At 39.3% G+C, this 19,112-nt stretch overlaps 1 protein-coding gene and 1 long non-coding RNA gene across 5 annotated transcripts in view; one reads left to right on the forward strand and one right to left on the reverse strand.

The window, feature by feature from the left end:
• The window catches only part of LOC144268614 (uncharacterized), a 37,220-nt gene that overhangs the window by 778 nt on the left and 17,330 nt on the right, over positions 1-19,112 (forward strand). The window contains exons 2-7 of one of the 2 annotated variants that reach the window (XR_013346806.1): positions 8,233-8,409; positions 8,634-8,695; positions 15,021-15,259; positions 17,430-17,539; positions 17,844-17,928; positions 18,570-18,652. This is a non-coding gene — a long non-coding RNA (uncharacterized LOC144268614). The remainder of the gene's footprint in view (positions 1-8,232; positions 8,410-8,633; positions 8,696-15,020; positions 15,260-17,429; positions 17,540-17,843; positions 17,929-18,569; positions 18,653-19,112) is intronic. The other variant, XR_013346807.1, reaches the window with a different exon arrangement.
• The window catches only part of CPEB4 (cytoplasmic polyadenylation element binding protein 4), a 57,716-nt gene continuing 49,526 nt past the window's right edge, over positions 10,923-19,112 (reverse strand). For all 3 annotated transcript variants that reach the window (XM_077823625.1, XM_077823624.1, XM_077823623.1), the window contains 2 exons: positions 18,761-18,942; positions 10,923-15,360 (listed from right to left, as the gene is read on the reverse strand). In XM_077823625.1, coding sequence (XP_077679751.1) covers positions 15,133-15,360; positions 18,761-18,942 — 410 coding nt within the window. In that variant the 3' untranslated portion in view covers positions 10,923-15,132. The remainder of the gene's footprint in view (positions 15,361-18,760; positions 18,943-19,112) is intronic.

Below are 19,112 nucleotides of genomic sequence, written 5' to 3' on the forward strand. Positions count from 1 at the left end.
CGGTGACTAAGGGAAGAATTCAGTACAAGCAGTATTGCAAAACTGCCATGAAAACTTGACAGAGCAGCAACAAAATCCACTCACCCACCTTTGCCATGATGCTGCTGTGGATGGAAAAGCTAGACATAATTTACTCACTTGTCAGAATATCGCCCACCCTGCTAGAATCAGATTCTGCAAGGTTGAATCTGATCCATGTTATTTAAGGCTTTGTTCAAAGTTTATCACCACCTCAAGTCTGGTTCTTATGTTACCACTACCTGGAGACATAGTGATTTATTTTATGTATATACTTTGATTTAACACGGTATCAACTGACATCTTTTTGCTGTGGGTGCTTTTATAGAATGTTAAAATTCATCATCATAGTCACGTAAGCATTTTGAAAATACCAATGAATATTATTTCTTAGACAGTTGAAGCATTTAATTGGTCACAAGAACAAAAAAATTACAAGTTAAACTGAACAAATATTGGGTACACTCTTCCCATAGTATTTTTAATGTGACATGAGACTTACAATGTAAAATATAGGAGTACTTGTGGCACCTTAGAGACTAACAAATTTATTTGAGCATAAGCTTTCATGAGCTACAGCTCACTTCCGAAAGCTTATGCTCAAATAAATTTGTTAGTCTCTAAGGTGCCACAAGTACTCCTTTTCTTTTTGCGAATACAGACTAACACAGCTGCTACTCTGAAATCAATGTAATATATGTTGAAAATGTATTGGTTTTTCTTGCAGCCTGATCCAAGGCCCAGTGAAATTAAAGGTCATTATATTGACTTCAGTGGATTTTGGATGAGGCCTATGATTCCTAAGTTTAAAAAGCCATTTTAATAGCACCTGGACCGTCAAAATAAACAGTGCAGTTGAAAGGAAAGTGTTGGTCAAAAATATTCCACAAGATGGCAGCCTTACCTACATGAAAGACACCATTTCAGTTAAATCAGCGTTGCTGTGGGAACCAGGGGATGAAATAATTAAAGACAATAAATCCTTCCCCAAGGTACCCAGGATTTCATGCTATTTTATACATTGTAGATAAAGGGCATTTTGTGCGTGTGTGCGTGTACATGAAAAACAGGAAACAACCTGTGGAAACAGCCTGATATTTTGCCAAAAATAATATTTATTTTCCCATGATAAATGCAGTTATTATGGCCTCCACATACACATATAATAAAAATGAGATCATGTGAATGCAGTACAATTATCAGCTGAACTACTATCAATGAATTAAAAAAAATACCTCCCCGTTATGTCAAACAGACAGGTAGGGCTAGTAAAGTTCCTGATGAGTTAACAAACTTGAGTTCTGTCAATTCCAGATTTGAGGGCTGCTCCGTTAAGAATGCTCTGATCTCAGAGTGCAACTCTAAGACTGTCTGGTGAGAGAGTATAAGGAGGATTCTGAGATACAAAGGTCTCAAACCATGTAAGCAGGCATTTATCCCAATCGATAAACATTAGTAGCACCCATTTTGATTATAGAACTGTTTTACACTTAACATGAAAACTTGATGATGCATATTTCTGGCTATGAGTTCAGTTTGCCAGCTGGCACTCAACATCCCTCCTATAGTCCCTTCAATAGCTCTGTGGATGACAGTTACAAGAGGCTTGCCAAATGGATGGTATGGTCAGCATCTGTGCTTTATGCTGTTCTTTCATTCTTCACTATTTCCAATGCATATCCTTCATGGGACAAGTTCTGTCCATCCTTCCCACCAATATGTTGCCAGAAGCAAACTTGATTTTGATAGAAACCTCAATCCAGCACTCCATTTTGCATCTGCTGTTATTTTCAGGCAAAACTGATGCCATATAAAGTCTTTATAGTTTTGCAGGTGCAAAAGGGGAGTATGCTTCCCAATATCTCCAGAAGTGGGAAAACTAACCTGTTTTTAGATATTCAGAATTCATATAGCCTCCTTCTTCACAAGGGGCTTTGATGTTAGTGTTTAGTTCTTAACCATTGTTTTTCCTTCCTAAGTTTCTAGTACAGCTTAGGTTTTCACTAACATATATGGGAGCAGTGCAAACTCCCATGTTTTGTGATCACTATTTCTCAGCCAAAAAAATTCAGTGAAGTAATTTCCATCTAATTATTTACCATTTGACAGTGTTTGTGGGGAAGGCTATGCCCAGAGCTGAGATTACAGGATCTTTCTTCTGCAGGAGTCATAGCTGTGTGGAGAGTTGTTTAGCACATGCATGCAAACTGCAGCCATGCTGAACTCCATGTAGCATGATGGCTGCATCCTGCTGTGAGACAGTTGCTCTGGTGAGCTCTTTCATCCTCTTTTAGTTGGAGGCTGCATTATCAACTCAGGTGAAGTGGCATCAGACCAGAGCTGAGTGCTGTTTATAAGCATCAGTGATGCAACTGTGCTTAGGGTCTGAAGCTTAGGCTTGCAGCCTCTTACGTGTATGCCATAGAGGGAACAGCACTAGCTATACTATTTTTGAGCTTGGTCAGTGGTCTTGGTCTAAGAGTTATTTCTATAGGCACAAATGTAAGAAAGCGTTTTATCAACCCATACAACACAGGAAATTTATATCTGCATAGAATCGTAGGACTGGAAAGAACCTCAAGAGGTCATCTAGTCCAGTCCCCTTCACTCATGGCAAGACTAAGTATTATCTAGAGTAGTGGTTTTCAAACTGTGGGTCGGGACCCCATTTTAATGAGGTCACTAGGGCTGGCCTAGACTTGCTCTGGCCTGGGACAAAAGTCTGAGGGCTTCAGCCCTGGGCATTGGGACTCAGGGACCGTGCCTGGAGCTGAAGCCCTTAGGCTTCAGCTTTGCCCCCACCCAGCAGGGGCTCGGGCTGGCTCAGACTTTGGTTCCCCCTCCTGGGGTTGTGTAGTAGTTTTTTTTGTCCGGAGGGGGTCACTGTGCAATGAAGTTTGATAACCCCTGATCTAAACCATCCCTGACAAGTGTTGGTCTAACCTGCTCTTAAAAATCTCCAAAGATGGGAGATTTCACTCCCTAGGCAATATTGTCTCATTTGTTCCCCTGTAATCCCCCGTTCTCTCTATCCATCTGCTATCTCTGGTCTTAGATTTAGATTGAAGATCGTTAGGGGGGCAGGGAATGTATGTTTATATGGACCCTAGCATGATGGGGTCCTAGTCCAGTACTAGGGCTCCTAGGCAAATACAAAAAATAACGATAACGTTATACACCAGGGATCGGCAACCTTTGGCACGTGGCCCACCAGGGTAAGCTCCCTGGTGGGCCAGGCTAGTTTGTTTACCTGCCTCGTCCACACGTTTGGCCAATTGCGGCTCTCAGTGGCTGCAGTTCACCGCACCAGGCCAATGGGGGCTGCGGGAAGTGGTGGCCAGCACATGCCTCGGCCCGCGCCTGCTTCCCGCTTCATGATCGGCCCAGCCTGAGGACGGGTCAGGAAACAAACTGGCTCTGACAACCAGGGGGCTTACCCTGGCAGCCCCGCATGCCAAAGGTTGCTGATCCCTGTACACAGATTCTGGAGAATCTGCGTTTTCATTTTTTTAAAGTAAATTTCTAGCACACATGGTTGTGAAGAAAGCCTTCCAAATTGTAACCAAGTGTAAACCCATGCAGTGTTGTCAGTCTAAAATAGTAGTTGTGAGAGGTGAGAACACACACACACACACACACATATCCACCCACCCACCCCCCTTTCTGGTTTATCTTGTTACAGCATGAACGAACTTCTTTTCTACATGCAAAAGTTGTACTGTTTTAACTATACCAGATAAAGCAGTATAAACTCCTAGTGTAGATGCAGTTACGTTTTATACTGGTATAGCATTCCCATATGGGACGGGGAATGATCTATTTCAGTATGAGGCACCTTTATACCAATAAAACTGCATCCACACTGTGGGCTACTGGTATAACTATATCAGTAACAAAAAAATCGCACCCCTAACCAAAATAGCTGCGCTGCTACAAAATGGGTGCGTAGACAAGGCCTTCAGCCTAATACAGACACTGATTCTCAGCCTTGCCTCTTTCAGTGCCAATCATGGAACGGGGGAAAGAGCGGCTGTGAATCCAAGGGGATGGGAATTAGGAGTTGTTGTGGGAAAGGAAAAGGAATGGATATCAAAGAAAAGAAAGAGGGGAAATGATAGTGAAAGAAGAGAAACAAAGGGCAGAACTAGCAGTTGGCCTAAGGGAGGTAGGGGTATATTTTCCCACTAAGTGATGCTGAACGTGACAGAAAGGTACTGAACAAATAGTAAACAACAAAGTTTATTTAGTACATAAAAGCCTGAACCTCCCCTGGAGCTTTTTGCAAATCTCTCATTAAATGAGTGGGCCCATGGACTATAACCAAAACTGGAATTCAGCCCTCACCTCACAAGAAGTTTAACATCTCTGGTTTAGAAGTTTATGAGTAGGCTTGGAGGGATTAGATTATTGAAAAACGTTAATTTCACCATACACACACAAACTGACAAAAAATATTTCCAATTGCTAATCTAAACATACAGATTGGCAAAACAAATGCTACTTGAAAACTTAGTTTGATTTAAGGCTATTTATTTACTTTGTATATTTTGTCATGTGATGTTGACAGTTTGTGTTTTAATAGTTATAAAGCTTTAACTTTTTGAATCAGTGTCTACTGTCATTAAATAACTGTCCAGCCCTCCATACATTTTTCACAACTGTGGAAATTTAAATCAATAAAAATTGGAAAAATGCTTACAAATAAACATTGGTATTATCCATTGGAATTATTTTAAAAAAATCAAATTCTGCCAAGCCTGCCTATAATATAACAAGTGAAGCATACCAAAGTCAAGTGAAACCGCAGGGGAATTTAGATAGACAAACTGATCACCAAAACTGAAAATATCTAAGGCAGTGTTTCTCAAAGTTTTTGATACCAGGAACCAGCTTGCTGCCTTCCTAAACTGTCAGGGAGCTCTCAGGGTCCACGTCCCAGTCATTAAGAAACACTGATCTAGGGCACCAGGATTAAGTTTTAGAGAGGTAGTTGTGGTCTATTAGTTAGAGTAGAAGACAGAGACAGGACTACAGTTCTGTTTCCAGTTTTGTCATAGACTTTGAGACACCTTGGATAAATTACTAGCATTTAACCTCTCTCTGCTTTAGTTTCCTAATTTCCAAAGTGCGAATAATGATGCTTTTCCCCCATTTACATCTAGGGGGGCTGGAATGCTAAGTTTTATTACTGTTTGTCTTGGAAAAAATGTGATGAGATCTTCAGTGACCTCACAAGTGGTAAAATTAATTTTTACACGAGGTACAACACTGCACTGCTCTTCTTAACACTATGCTGGGGACAGTGCTTGGGTATAGATTCAGAATGTGAATCACTAAATCACCAGCAATACATTTGGCAGTATACTAGGTTTTCCAGGGCCTTCTGTTCAAGTACTGAAAGTCTGAGGTTTCTTAGCTTGTGCGATCTAACATGATCACAGCCCAAGATTTGGCTGCTGGCTAATGTAGTATTGATGGCACAGGTCTCTATAAGTCAGACTGGATGTGTGAGATGATTCCATTTGATTACAGTAATAAATATCAGTGAGTACACTTGTTCCTCAGCACCCCATCTGCCTTGTTTAACCATGAAAGATCTTCCCAGTACTGTTTCAAATCCTTACAGTCACATATGTCTCAGATGACATAAGGATGGTGCCAAAAGAGAACAGAGTGGAGCATCTGTCTTGGGAGCTTTCTCTGCAAAGAAAATTATAGCAATCGTCACTTTGTTCTGCTGTCAACATCTAGTCAAAAAGACAACCCCCTGAAAAACTGACCTTTGAGCAAATTTTCTTGCTATTGATTAGAGAACGGAGTTCATTCCACCAATGTGTACAGAGCAGCATCTGCCTGTGAACAGCTGGTCCTGCTGAAGCAAAGCTGGGGGCAATTCTATGCTGCTTATATTATGAACACTCCTATAAGTGCCACATATACAGTGAGCACTGCAAAACTAAAATTTGAGTTTCAAATATAAATCCAATAAAAGAACATTTTTAGGCCCCAATCCAAGAAAGCACTTAAAAGCATATGCACATATTCATCTACAGGACAGCACTTAAGCACATGCTTAAAATTAAGTACTGTCCTGAATAAGGGTGCTTTTAAATCAGAGTCTTAATTATTTCACCTGCATAACAGGGTATATATCTCAGAGCAAATTAGTTTATATGACTCAGCAGCAGATTGGGATGATTTGGATTAAGTGAACATTTGAAAACTGTCTTGGAATGGGACAACTTTTAAATGCATTACAATGTATGTGAATTCATACCCTTCAGAGATGACAAAACTACATCACAGTTAATGTGACACACTGTGTGAACAGCCACAGTTCTGTATATACTGACAATACCATTCTGCCATCTAAATCGTTTCACCATTCTTCATGCATAACTCCGCATGAAAAGTAATCTGACCCATTCCACAATGTGGAAATGCCCAGTGACAGATTTTTATTTATATCAAAGTCTAAGAAGGGAACACTGCAGCAACAAAATTCATAGAATTTTAATGCAAAAGGAAAAATGCATGTTCACAAAGTTCTGACAATGAATAGATTGGTATTAGAGACCATCTAGCAAATGTGGACTGGATGGTTTAAGGAACTGGTAATGAAACATGGAGCCTTTCAGTTCATGGATACCCATTCAAATCTCAGGTAGTCAGTTGTTACCAAAAATAGTTACTCTGATAATTTGTAATGATCGCATGTGAAGTGAGTGGATAGTCTCACTCCATTTCCAAATGGAGGGGTATACACTTCACAAAGCCACCACCACAATGGCTCCCTTGTTAACAGTTCCAACTAAAACTCCAGCCATTAAATAGGCATGAAGCCTGATATACCCTTAGAGGTTGTCCCTCCAGGGCAGCCCTTAGACATGTTGTTTATACACCCACTAGCTGTGTTATTCTGGATCTACTCTGTGGCCAGAGGACTTCCATCTCACAGTTTATCAAGCCAGTATCTTTCACGACCACTGAAATAACTTTAAAAAAAAAATCAACCTGTGTTTTGTCAGAAAAAAAAAAACAGATCTATTTTCATGGTTTGCAGAGACAGCTAAAGTGGCCCCCTGGAAGTTTGCCCTCTTATGTTAACATATTTGAACCAAAAAGGAGTACTTGTGGCACCTTAGAGACTAACCAATTTATCTGAGCATGAGCTGTGGCTCACGAAAGCTTATGCTCAAATAAATTGGTTAGTCTCTAAGGTGCCACAAGTCCTTTTCTTTTTGCGAATACAAACTAACACAGCTGTTACTCTGAAACATATTTGAACCAGTATCATAAATTTAGGCCTGCATCTTAGAAGAATTCTACCATAAAGCCAGCAGGGGAGCACAAAATTGTCATCCGTTCCATAGCCATGGTGGGTACTGGGGTTTCTCTATCTCCTCAGTGATGGATTTAAAAAAAAAAAAAAATGAAATCTTTAGAATCCAGAGGACTTCCCGTTCCAAGCAAAAATAGGTACATAAGCTACAATTTGCCTTGAAAGCAGGTGATATTTGACAGCATGAAAGAGTGTTTAGTTTCAGTTAGATTCTCTCCAGAACCACCTCTAAATGGGGATTTAGGATGCAATCTATTTAAATAATCAAGTCAGTCTTTTTTCAAATTAAATTTATACAACTGAAGACAGCTGCATGTATATTCTCACCCTAGAGACTGCTTTTTTGCCTTATATATCTCACACACACACACACAATCATCTTATTTTACACATTGGAAGAGATGTCAGTGTTTTTCCCTCATCTGTCCTTTCTAATGCTATTTGTCTTGATTTCCATTAGGGAAGAAGTGTGCTTTTTGGACTATGGTCTGAGCAGGCTTTCATAGCACTGAATAAATATGAGTTGAAGAATCATAATAGACATTTGCTAAACAAACAGTTTCTTCTGAGCAATCAGTCTGGCAGCAAAAAGAGCCTTTTTAAAGTATACCATTTGATGAAAATCTACACTATAGGTTTGTCTTCCCCTCCAAAATGAATCTCTCTCAACTGATGTGGAAAAATATCAGCTCAGTGAGTGAATGTGGTATCCCAGAGAAAAATGTGATTTATTGTTGTGTTCAATGAACAGTTTGTGCAAAGGAAAATACTTACCAAAGATTTATGTGCTGAGGTGGTGTTGGAGTTCTACCTATCACGTGCATCTCCACCTTTTAATGCCTGCCCGTGATATTTCATTTTAATTGTTTCAGGACAGAATCAGTTTCAAAAGGACCTTGATAAATCTGCTTCCCTAGAAAGCTGCTTCTAAGCAAGTCAACTTCAGCAACAGCCGCACACACCAGCAAAAGCAACAACTTTCATTTTGCAACGTGTATGACCTTTGGGCAGTCACTTCAACTCATTGTGCCAGCTTCCTTATAATAGAGGTAATAGTGCGTATGTACCACACCTGAGTGCCATGAGGTTTAGTTCATTAAGTTTATAAAGTAATTTGAGATGCTCAGATGGAAGGAGCTAAAGACAGTTTATTAACATCACAACTAAAATATACACCCAGTCCCCCACCTCCCCAAAGTCAGTTAGGTCAGTGTTTCCATTCTAGTAAATAACTTTTTGCTAATGCTTTTCCACATGAATTCCTATGAATCAGGCACTGTTTGGGCAGGAAGACTATTGCTACAGCATCAGAAGATAACAGAAATCCACATTCAGGTACTAAGCTTCCTTTATGTTCATGATACTTTTTTTTTTTTTTTTAATCACTTGCAGATAAAGCATTCCCCTTCCTTCCCCCGCACCCCCCCCCCCCATTTTCTAAAAGATTGTTTTCTCTTGAAAATGGGTGTTAGGCTGGTGTGCGAACAATTTTTTTTTTTTTTGTACGTCAAACCACCTCTAATCCATAACAAAACAGCAACAGAAGGAAAGGAGCTATAATTAATACTTATGTAAAGAGGCACGTCACATGCCAGAGAACGGTTGATGCTGTCTGGGACTATTTGGCTGGCACAAAATGCTGTAATGAGGAATTAATTACTAAGGAGACATTCACATTTTTCTGTAAATTTGTGCTTATGACCCAATTAGACTGCTGACCATTGTCTTTAAAATATCTGTTTTGAGGGGATGGGTGACAAGCTAGCTAGTTAGTTGAGGGACTCTCAGTATTAAGTCTATTAATGAAAACTTTGTTTAAACAGGACATTGCTTAAAAGCATTAACTTTTCCTTATGTACACATCTTCTGAAGCCAATGTGAGTAGACCTCAATCCTGCAGGGTGTTGAGCAGCCTCAACCGCCAATGAAAGTTGTCCAGCACCTCATATAAGACGCTCAGCACTTGGCAGGACAGATCCTCTTAAATTGAAACCTATGTACCTACGTCATGGTATAGGAAATTAATTGCTCAGATGAGCAGCTGATTTACATGCAGAGAGTAGGATTGTGGGGAACAGAGCTATCACAAAAGGCATGGATTTGAGTCTTTCACTGGCAAAATATTCTGTACTATTTTGGGGAGTTTCTGTATTTTCTTGGGAGGCATGCACACAGATTCCAAAGCATGGTTCCAGCAGGTGGAAAGCAACTTCCTTACCGGACAATTCAGATTCTCTACAGTTTGGATATTCTTAGCACAGTGAGAATGCTTAAGCTATTTGGGGGATCCAGAGTGCTGAAGTGGTGCCAATTAAAATCCCTTGTGAAGCTCCTTGTGAGAGAGAGAGATAGCAGAAGCTACAGCCCTACATGTCTAAATTTTAACACAGGTCTACGCTATGGGAGGAAAGTCGATCTAAGCTATGCAATTTGAGTTACTTTAGTAGCGTAACTCAAGTCGACATAGCTTAGATCGCCTTATTGTGGGGTCCACACTACTCTGTCGACAGGAGACACTCTTCTCATTCCAGTGGAGTACCCGAGTAAATGGGAGAGCGATCTGCAGTCAATTTAGCGGGTCTTCACTAGACCTGCTAAATTGACCCCCGGTAGATCGATCGCCACAGCATTGATCCACCGGTAAGTGGAGACAAGCCCTTCGTGTTAAACAGTCTCCACTGTAAAGCCCCTTAACAGACTTGTTTATAAAAAGCTTTAGTCTTTTCCCCCCTCAGAAGCTTCAAAGTGTGTTAGGGGTAGAGGTTAATCTACAAGGGCCTTTGTCTGTCGATTCCATGCTTGGCTCTAGCCCAGATTTGGCCAAGCCTTTTTGACATGGTTCGCACGGTCTGAGGCTCTGCACTGCCAATGGCTCAGGGCTGTTCTCCTCATTAGATGTGTTGCCTGCCCAGTTAGGTTTAATTCTCAGCCAACATTCCATTATTTCTGCTTTGTCCTGGGCTTGTCTTTGTCCCTGTTAATTACTAGCAGAAGGGCAGCAAGTGGAAGCAGGAGACTGAACATTTGGCTACTACTCTTTGGCCTGGTTGACATGCTGAAGACTGCACAAATAAAAATAGACACTGAGGTGCTGAGTCTGCTTGAGGGTCACTGCAAAGTCACATGAAATTCCAGACAGTGATCTCAGACCTCCACAAGCACTGAATTCACAAAATATAACCAGTATTCAGCTCTCAAGACTGTTCTCAAAGCACCCTGTTAGAGGAAAACCTGATCCAAAATGGCTAACACCTGCAGTCCTCCTCACGCAATGCTCCCAATTTATGGGCTTGATTCTGTAGTATTGAGCAGCTTCTACTCATGCTGATTTTACTGAGGGCACCAGCAGTTTTTACCACCCGTTAGCATCCATCTCTAAGTCCACAGAAGTTTTGACTTGAATAGGGACTGCAGGATTTGGCCCTAAGGACGTAGCACATTGTGCACTCCATCAAAATCACATTCCAGGCCCTACAGGGCTTCAACCAGCCGAACAGTAAAACAGTGTTTCCACAAATGGCTGCTGCTTTTAGTGTTTTAAAATAAAAAGGTTAAGAAGAAATTTGAATTAAAAGTTTTATTCATTCAACATCTCACATTACAAATATTTAAAAATTATATGCATACTGGTATAAATAGTCATTTGCAAACTATTTAATAACATTAATTTTCCACTAGCACTTCAACAAATGAACTCTTTAAAAAAAGTAACTTGTGTTATATAACTTAGAGTAGAACATACAAAAATATGAACTTAAATGTGAAAATTACTTTAATAAAAAATGAATTACCCTTATTTAAAATGCTATAATAAATACTACAACCTCCCCATACACAGTAAAAACTATATGGAAATTCAGCCAAGTAGTACAATTAACTGACATACTTAAATAACTTTTCCTTCTGATAATATGAGCAATACATTGGGGGGAAAACATATTAGGGATTAGTAAAAACTAGACACCCACTTGCTAAAAGTTTCACGTCCAAAAAATATAACAAAAAAATCTGATGAAAATTATAAAAACTAATTATACTTTAAAATTTAAAAATATAAAAAATAAAACAGTTGAATACAATATTGTCCCAATTCTTACAATGCTATCAATCACAGTAGCTTTAAAATAAGATAATAAAATAAAGCAAATGACCAAACCTCTTTTATTCCTTTTTTTAAAAATAATCTCAAATTTACATTAGTAGAAAGATTGATTTCTGATTCTTTTCTTTAGAAACACCAGCAAGAAAGAGGATTTACTAGAACAGTAGAAAATGACATTTTTAAATGTCTGCAATTAAAAACAAAGAATTACACTGCAAAGATCTTCCAGAAGTCTGAAATAAGTATTGCACATAACTTGAAGTTAACTTGCCACAATTCATCACATTCAAGTTTTAAATCACCTTTTAACAGAAGGTTTTAACTCTTCAAAAACAAAAGGGGTGAATTATCAAGTCTTTCCAACAGCATCCTTATAAAACGCTAGATTCATTCACTGCAAGTTTTAAATTTGCATTCTGCAGAGGTCTGTGTATGGAGAAGTATATACTATACCAAAAAGCATGGGGCAGTGGGGGTCCTTTACATATAAAGTAATCAGAAACACTTTATTTTACACTGCAAAAATAACCATGTAATTACTCTGTAACTACATTGTAAATACATGGCCAGTGCCATGCTAGCGTGATAGAACTACAGGCTTAACCCTTTTGCAAACTGAAGTGATACCCGAAGATTTGTAAGCTAATTGCATGTTAACTATGTTTGGAGTGACATGGTAACTCCAACTACAAATCCCATGTAATCAAAAGGACATGTAATCACTATCTAAGTACAGAGTAATATATGTAATTGTTTATGCCCTGTAAATTGAAGTGTAACCAAATAATCTGTAAACACGCTTGTCACACAATCACAAGTGAATATTAGTAGAATAACAGTTTCTTACATTAGTCATGCATACTAACATTACATGCCTGCCACATAGCAGGCTTGCTTTTATTTCTTTAAATATAATTTAAAAGAGCAGACACCTTTCTGCATCAAACACCTAACATCAATTTGTTATTAATATTAAAAATGGCTAAACATTCACCAAAAACATCTGCATTTGTGTATAATTTTTAAAAACTTAGTAAGAAGCGGTAGACAATTTTGATGTTACTTTACTTTTAAATTTCTACACTACACTTATGCATTTAATTTTTGAGGGTCTAAAGACTGTCATTTGTCACTTTCATGCTTTTTTTCTTCTTTAATTCTCAACTTTACATATACTATTTCTTAAATTATATGTACACCAAATACATGGTGCTGGGCTAAGATGTTTAAGCAACATGCTTTCTTTTCTCTGCAGATTCTAAAATAGCATTGCCAGTGCACAACATCCATAATTCAAAATGTATGCAGAGCACTGAAATGTATAAAAAGCAGAATATAAGAAAATAAAATTTATTAAAATTATTTATATTAAAAAATGAAGTATATGAAGATCTCTCAGTAATAAAAGTACAAAAAGCTACTCTTTGCAATATGAAAAATTGAGGTATTGCATAAAGAGATATCCCGTCAGTGAAAAGTGTGCCTAAAAATGCTCACTGTTGGAAAAACAAGATATACAAAAGTAGTGCATAACAAATATACATTATGTGCATGACAAAATAAGTTAGCTACAAAAACACTGTACCGAAATTCAGCAGGTCATGTACAAAGGGAAAATTATTATTCAAAGCTAGTTCTCAAACAGTGTTATTTCTTGTAATGTTAACCCATCTCACCTATTTACTGGGTAGGATCGGCACAATATCACACCCCAAGCCACCTAACAAGCATTAAAAAAATTAAAAGGAACATTCCAACTATAATTATGGACTTCAGAGAAAAAAAGTCCCTGACAATCTACACAAGAGCACTCTCCATTTGCATTACTGTTGTCAATATTTTCAGGGATTTCATTAAAAGCAGCTCCCTTTCTTTACTTGACTAGTAGACAGCAAATGTCTCCATTTTGACCTTTGGAACTTAATAAGGTATAGTTCATTAAAGCCTGTATTGAAAATAAAAACTGCTTCTCATAAAGATAATCTTGAGGGTTAGGGGGCTCACAGAGTAGAAGTTTTCTGCAGCGCTGAGGCAAATCTTTGGTTTGAGAGAATCTAGGATGGTACCATGCCAGTCAGACAGTTTAGAAGATTGCCATTGGATTGGTTTGTTTTGCACACTTCTACACAATCATTTTAAAAGTTGACCAGGGCATTAGTTAAAATCAAGTTTGGAAGTTGATGCCCCTTCTAGGGCATCAAGAGACTATTTCAAACAAAACCCCCACCTCACCCTTAAGCATTCAGTTATCTACCATGTATTGTGTTAATGCTTCTCAAGCTGGAGTTTATTTATAATAAAGCATGCATTAACTTAGCAAAGTTGGCACTTCAGACACCTGTAATTCTTTATTTCCCCATGCGAAGTTCTGAAGAAAAGGACTCTTAGTTAGGATTCTCTCTGCAGGAAGAGAGAGATAGGCATATGCCTCTTTGCACAGATTTACACACTTATTAGTTCAGCAAACAGTGCAAAACAGACTTAGAGACTACTTAGCTTTGTCCTATTTATGCTTTCTACCTTATAGCTAGCTAAGTTAGAGGATATTAAAACTGACTTTACATCCAAGAGTAAAACCAATTAGCAGCCAATTTTTAGTCTGTGATACAGTGGAACACCAGAACTTAAGATAAAATCAGTGATATCCTTGAGGTATCTTATTTTTCATGTCAAAATGGAGAGCAAAGGCTGGCCCCTGATGAATGTTAGTATATTAGGATATAGAGTTATATATAACCATCAAAAATAAAATCTATACATTTGTCCTTAAGGAGAGGAAATGCCAGTTTACTAGTTGTTATTACTCTAGCTTTGGTAGAATTTCTAGGGCAGTAACCAGACAATTGAGTTCTCTCTCTTTTTAATGAAAAGTAATAAGTGCACTCCCGCCCCACCACTCCACTCAGTAGTAATGTTACCCAACTTTTATATTTGGGAACCTTTAAAAGGTAATTGTTTTGATAAAAATATACTAAGCTCTGCCTAGCTGATTAGTACTTTGGATGTGGTTGAAAGTCAGAGACATGGTGAAATATATCCTGTGCTAAAAATTCAGCCTCAAAACCCTTAACGTAAGTAAAAATAATTGTTATAATGCTGCTTCAACCTTGCTCATGCATTTTTTGTTGCTTTAAACATGCTCTTTCCTAGGCAGTTACTAGCTTCTTTCATTGCTGTAAAATTTAACGGTAAGAAAAGGCAAAAAAACAGGCTTCCCTTGGCGGGGCGAAGGAGGGGAGTGTCAGAACAGACTGATAGTGTTATTGTTGCATGGTTATTTTAATAAAAGTATTCTTATGTTTTTTATTAACAATAATTTAATTAAAAAAACAAAATACTCTATTTCATTTCTCTTTTCTTAAGATTCATAGACTCTCTCCTCTATGAAAATGTTGCATGAAGTAAGTGTCCTCTTGATACCAAGGACAAGAGGATGCAACTTACATGCAACATGTTACCAATACGAAAAGGAGTTCCCAATACAGTTTTCAATGACAAGATTCTACAAAATACCCATATTATAGGTCATTCTTTCATTATACTATTGTTAAATTACAGACTACTACAAAAGGACATGCTATCTTGAATAAGGGGGATGGCGGGGAGGGGATCAGGATAACAGAAGAGTGCACTTATTTTGAGGCCTGCATATGAGCACTGCAGTAATCTTTTAGTTCCAGCGGAATGAAATATGTCTTGGGCGATCTCCTCCCTCCTTCACCAGGGGCTTGTGGAATTCCCTGCCAGCGCGTGAATGGATAGCAGCCCAGCAATATTCACAGTAATACTGCAGACAGGTAACATTAGCACAGAAAAATGGAGCAAATTTTCCACCACAACGGGCCCCCTGACATTCATCACACAGCTGATCATCCAAGACATATGGCTTAACTTCCACCTGCATTCAAAACACAAGAAAGTTTACAATACTTAGTAACTGTGCAGTTGATACTCCCAGTGTATGCTATTATTTATATTGTGGCAGGACCCTGATGCCCTAATCAAGGTTCTGTAGTCGTCAGTACTGCGCGCGTGCACACACACACACGTCCTTTCCGTTCTCATTGCAGGCGTCAAAGACTGACAAAAAATAAATACAGGTTCTTTGTTTTGTTTGTTGAAAGAACAATCCTGCCCCCTTTTTACATTTGTTCAGGATTCAGTAGTTTGTGCTTTTTTGTTTTTGGTTCAGAGTCAGTTTAAGAAAGGCACTAGCTGCTGAAAATCAATGCTGAACAAGCAGTTGTCAGCACAAGGGTGAATCAATCAGTTTCGTTCCAGAACTTGTGTGAACAGGTTCATATTAAAATCAAAGGAGGATGCTGGGGATCTATTTTAAATATAGTTACAGGCATTATTATTCACAAAATTCCCTTTCAGCCAGGAATGTAAATTTACACAACATTAAAATTGCAGCTTAAGCACTCCAACATTTGAAAAGTCCAAAGTCCATATTTCCACTTATTTGCGAATTTCATTCACACCTTTAACAAATGATGCTACACTTAGTTTGTTTCGTCTTCCTCTAGTACTTCAACTTAGTCCAGTCAGCAGTAGGAGATGTAACTGATCTACTTGTTTACTAATAGTAAGACTTGAACAGGATAGATTACACAATATAACTATACCAACTGACATTCAGGACAAGATTCTGAGCAGTAATCTAGCCCCTATGTGCCACTCTGGCACAAGAAAAAAGCCCAAAAGCACACAGATCTTCCTAGCTAAGGATTCTCTTGGTATGGAAGAGTTCTGACTATTGTACACATAGTTCCCATGCCAATCCCTATGTAGGAAACAAGGAGGGGTAGGGAAAGGAGCATGGTCAGAGCACGCTACACTCTTGCAATTCCCAGCTAAAGACGACCCACTGGGGACCCACCAGCTGGCATATTTTCTGGAGCATAGAGAGACTGCTCTAAAGTACACTGGGAATTGGGCCAAGATAGAATAGACTGCAGATTCAGGGAGCTGCATCCAGCTCCATTGTGGTTCCTCCTCTCACCTGCATCCAAAGGAAGCCAGTCACCACTGAGAATTTAATCTATATCTAACTAGCCAGAAGAACTGCCAGTTTTATTTTGAGAAAGTAGTAAAAGTGAGCACAGAGACAACAAGCTCCCTTTTGAAAATTTGAAGGGAGGACGTGAACTGATGTCAACTATATTCTTGCCCCCCTCATTGTTCAACACAGAAAGCTGAGGAAGAAAATCCTATTGACACTCTGTAGCTTCCTTTTTCTTAAGAGAAGGAGTAATGGGGAGAACCTTTCCAGGTTCCAAGAGATGGTCATAAATATGCAATCAGTGTAACTCAGTACTCTATATCTAGAAGAATATGAATGTTTTGATGCTGATCTCTGAAGTCTAGCAGTGTTTAGTTTTATTTAGTAACAATAACATTCAGCATTTATTTACCATTAGCACATTCAAAGTGTTCTTCTAATGAATCCTCCCAGCATCTACCGTCATCCCCCCCATTTCTTTTTAATCACAAATGGAGAAACTGAGGCAGAGGTGATAGACCTGATTGTACAATCCTTACTCATAATAGCAAGGACTTATTAGATGAACAGTCCTACTGGCTTCAGTGGGACTATTCACCCACATGCTCACTTATGTAAGCAGAAGTTGAACAACTGGGCCTTAAGTGACTTGCTCAAAACCACAGAAGGAATCCATATCAGAGCTAAGATTAGGGCAAAGGAGTTCCTGATTCCCAGTGCCATGCTCAAATCACTGAAAGACTACCTATCACCTGTCTGCCCAGACTTTGAGCCCAGAGTGCAAGTAAAATTATAAGAGCAGTTCTGTCATCCAATGGTAGTGAGAGACTGCTGGAGTTTTAGGGAAAGTTTTTCGAAGAGAAAATGAGAGACTACACAATTGCAGAAAGAAAAACCTGAAATGTAGCACTTAATGGAGCAAAGAGTGGCAATAATGACCTGAAAGCCTGTTTCATTTATAGTCCAGAACACTGAAGCCTTTCAGATGACCAAACTGGGTTTCTTACATGTGAAGCAGACACAACAGGCAGAGGTGCACACAGTCCTGATACAACTGGCACACTAATTTCAGGTACATTAGAGTGAGGACAACTGTGCTCCTTCTTTAATTCGTCTCTTCTTTAAAAAGTTAACTTGACATGACAAAATACTGAAACCGCTAAGGCAGGTGGGGAGAGTTGTTATGAGGCTATACCAGAATACTTACAGTATGCTGTACAATGCACTCCTATGATGCTCTTTTGGGAACATTCCCCAAATTTCCTGCCTTAGCAGTCACCTACTGGGGTCAGGAAGGGATTTTTCTCCCCCAATGTATTTTTGCTGTTGGGTAAGGTGATTTTTTTTTTTTTTTTTTGGTTCTCCTTCCTCTGAAGCATCAGAGATGGTCACCGTTGGAGATGGGACACTGGAGGGGATAGGCCAGTGCTCTGAGGTGGCACGGAGCAGAGTCTCTCCCAGGTGCTTGGCTAGCTGGTTCTAGCTCACATGTTCAAGATATAACTGATTGCCATATGTGGGGTCAGGAAGGAATTTCCCCCAGATCAGATTCAAAGTGACCTTAGAGGGATTTTGCCTTGCCCCGACACGTGGGTCACTTGCCAGGACTGTGTGTCTATATGCCACTTAATTCCCTACCATTGCAGGGACCTCTGGCATTGGTGCACCTCATAACCAGTCTAGTCTTCTGTGGGCTGTAACATTTTGGTCTAATTTCAGTTTCTTAGTTTAGTGTGCAGGTGCTGGGTGGTTTTAGTGGCCGAAGTTATACAGAAGGTCAGACTAGATGATCTGGTGGCCTTTATGACTATTTACATATACACACACACAACCACCCCCCTCCCTCCTGGCCTCTATGACTGTACACCCACACACACACCAACAGATTCTGCCTATCCTTTATGCTGGTGCGCGGTGGAGGTGGGGAAAGAGCAAGAACTGCTCCCTCTTTCAAGAATGCTTCAGTCCATCCCTCTGCCCCAGTCTTCAGAGTCAGACAGCCTAGCAGTGGGAGTATTCTATACCCCTGTGAAGGGGTATGGCAGCTGGCATGATCTCTTCCCCCCTGTACCAGGAAGTTCAAGGATGTATTTTACCTCTAGGTTACCTCCCAGCGCACCATACGCTGTGACTGCTCCTTTTTCTGGGCTGTGCTAACATGGCACAATGTAAATCTAAGCATGCAGTAAGTCTGAATGTAACATTTATAATCTTCATAATGAAACATTGATATTTACATGGAAACAACACATTTCTAGAGAAGACACTGAACAAAATGTGATTTAGCCCTTACCCGTTTATCTATCTCTCCATGCTGCAGCTGAACAAAGCGGGCACTGATAGCAGCTATGTAACTTTGTTGATTAGAAAATGCAACCCGCCCAGCTCCTTTTGGGTATTTCAGCTCAGGATCTGTGTCAATTCCAGCGTAACATACACCTCCATACAGCCGGTCCATTATCATTGCAAGCTCCACTAAAGCAGAAAACACAAACACAGTTAGGTAGATTTTTATTTTCTAAATCCCCTTTCTTCCATTCTAAGCATCGAATGTGCACGTTTATTTGTACTCCTGTCTCTAGCTACAGTTACATAGCATCAGCAATACTTACATTTTTCAAACACTAATATATGTTTTGTATGTT

The sequence above is a fragment of the Eretmochelys imbricata genome, chromosome 8 (assembly GCF_965152235.1).
Source record: "Eretmochelys imbricata isolate rEreImb1 chromosome 8, rEreImb1.hap1, whole genome shotgun sequence".
Lineage (NCBI taxonomy): Eukaryota > Metazoa > Chordata > Testudines > Cheloniidae > Eretmochelys > Eretmochelys imbricata.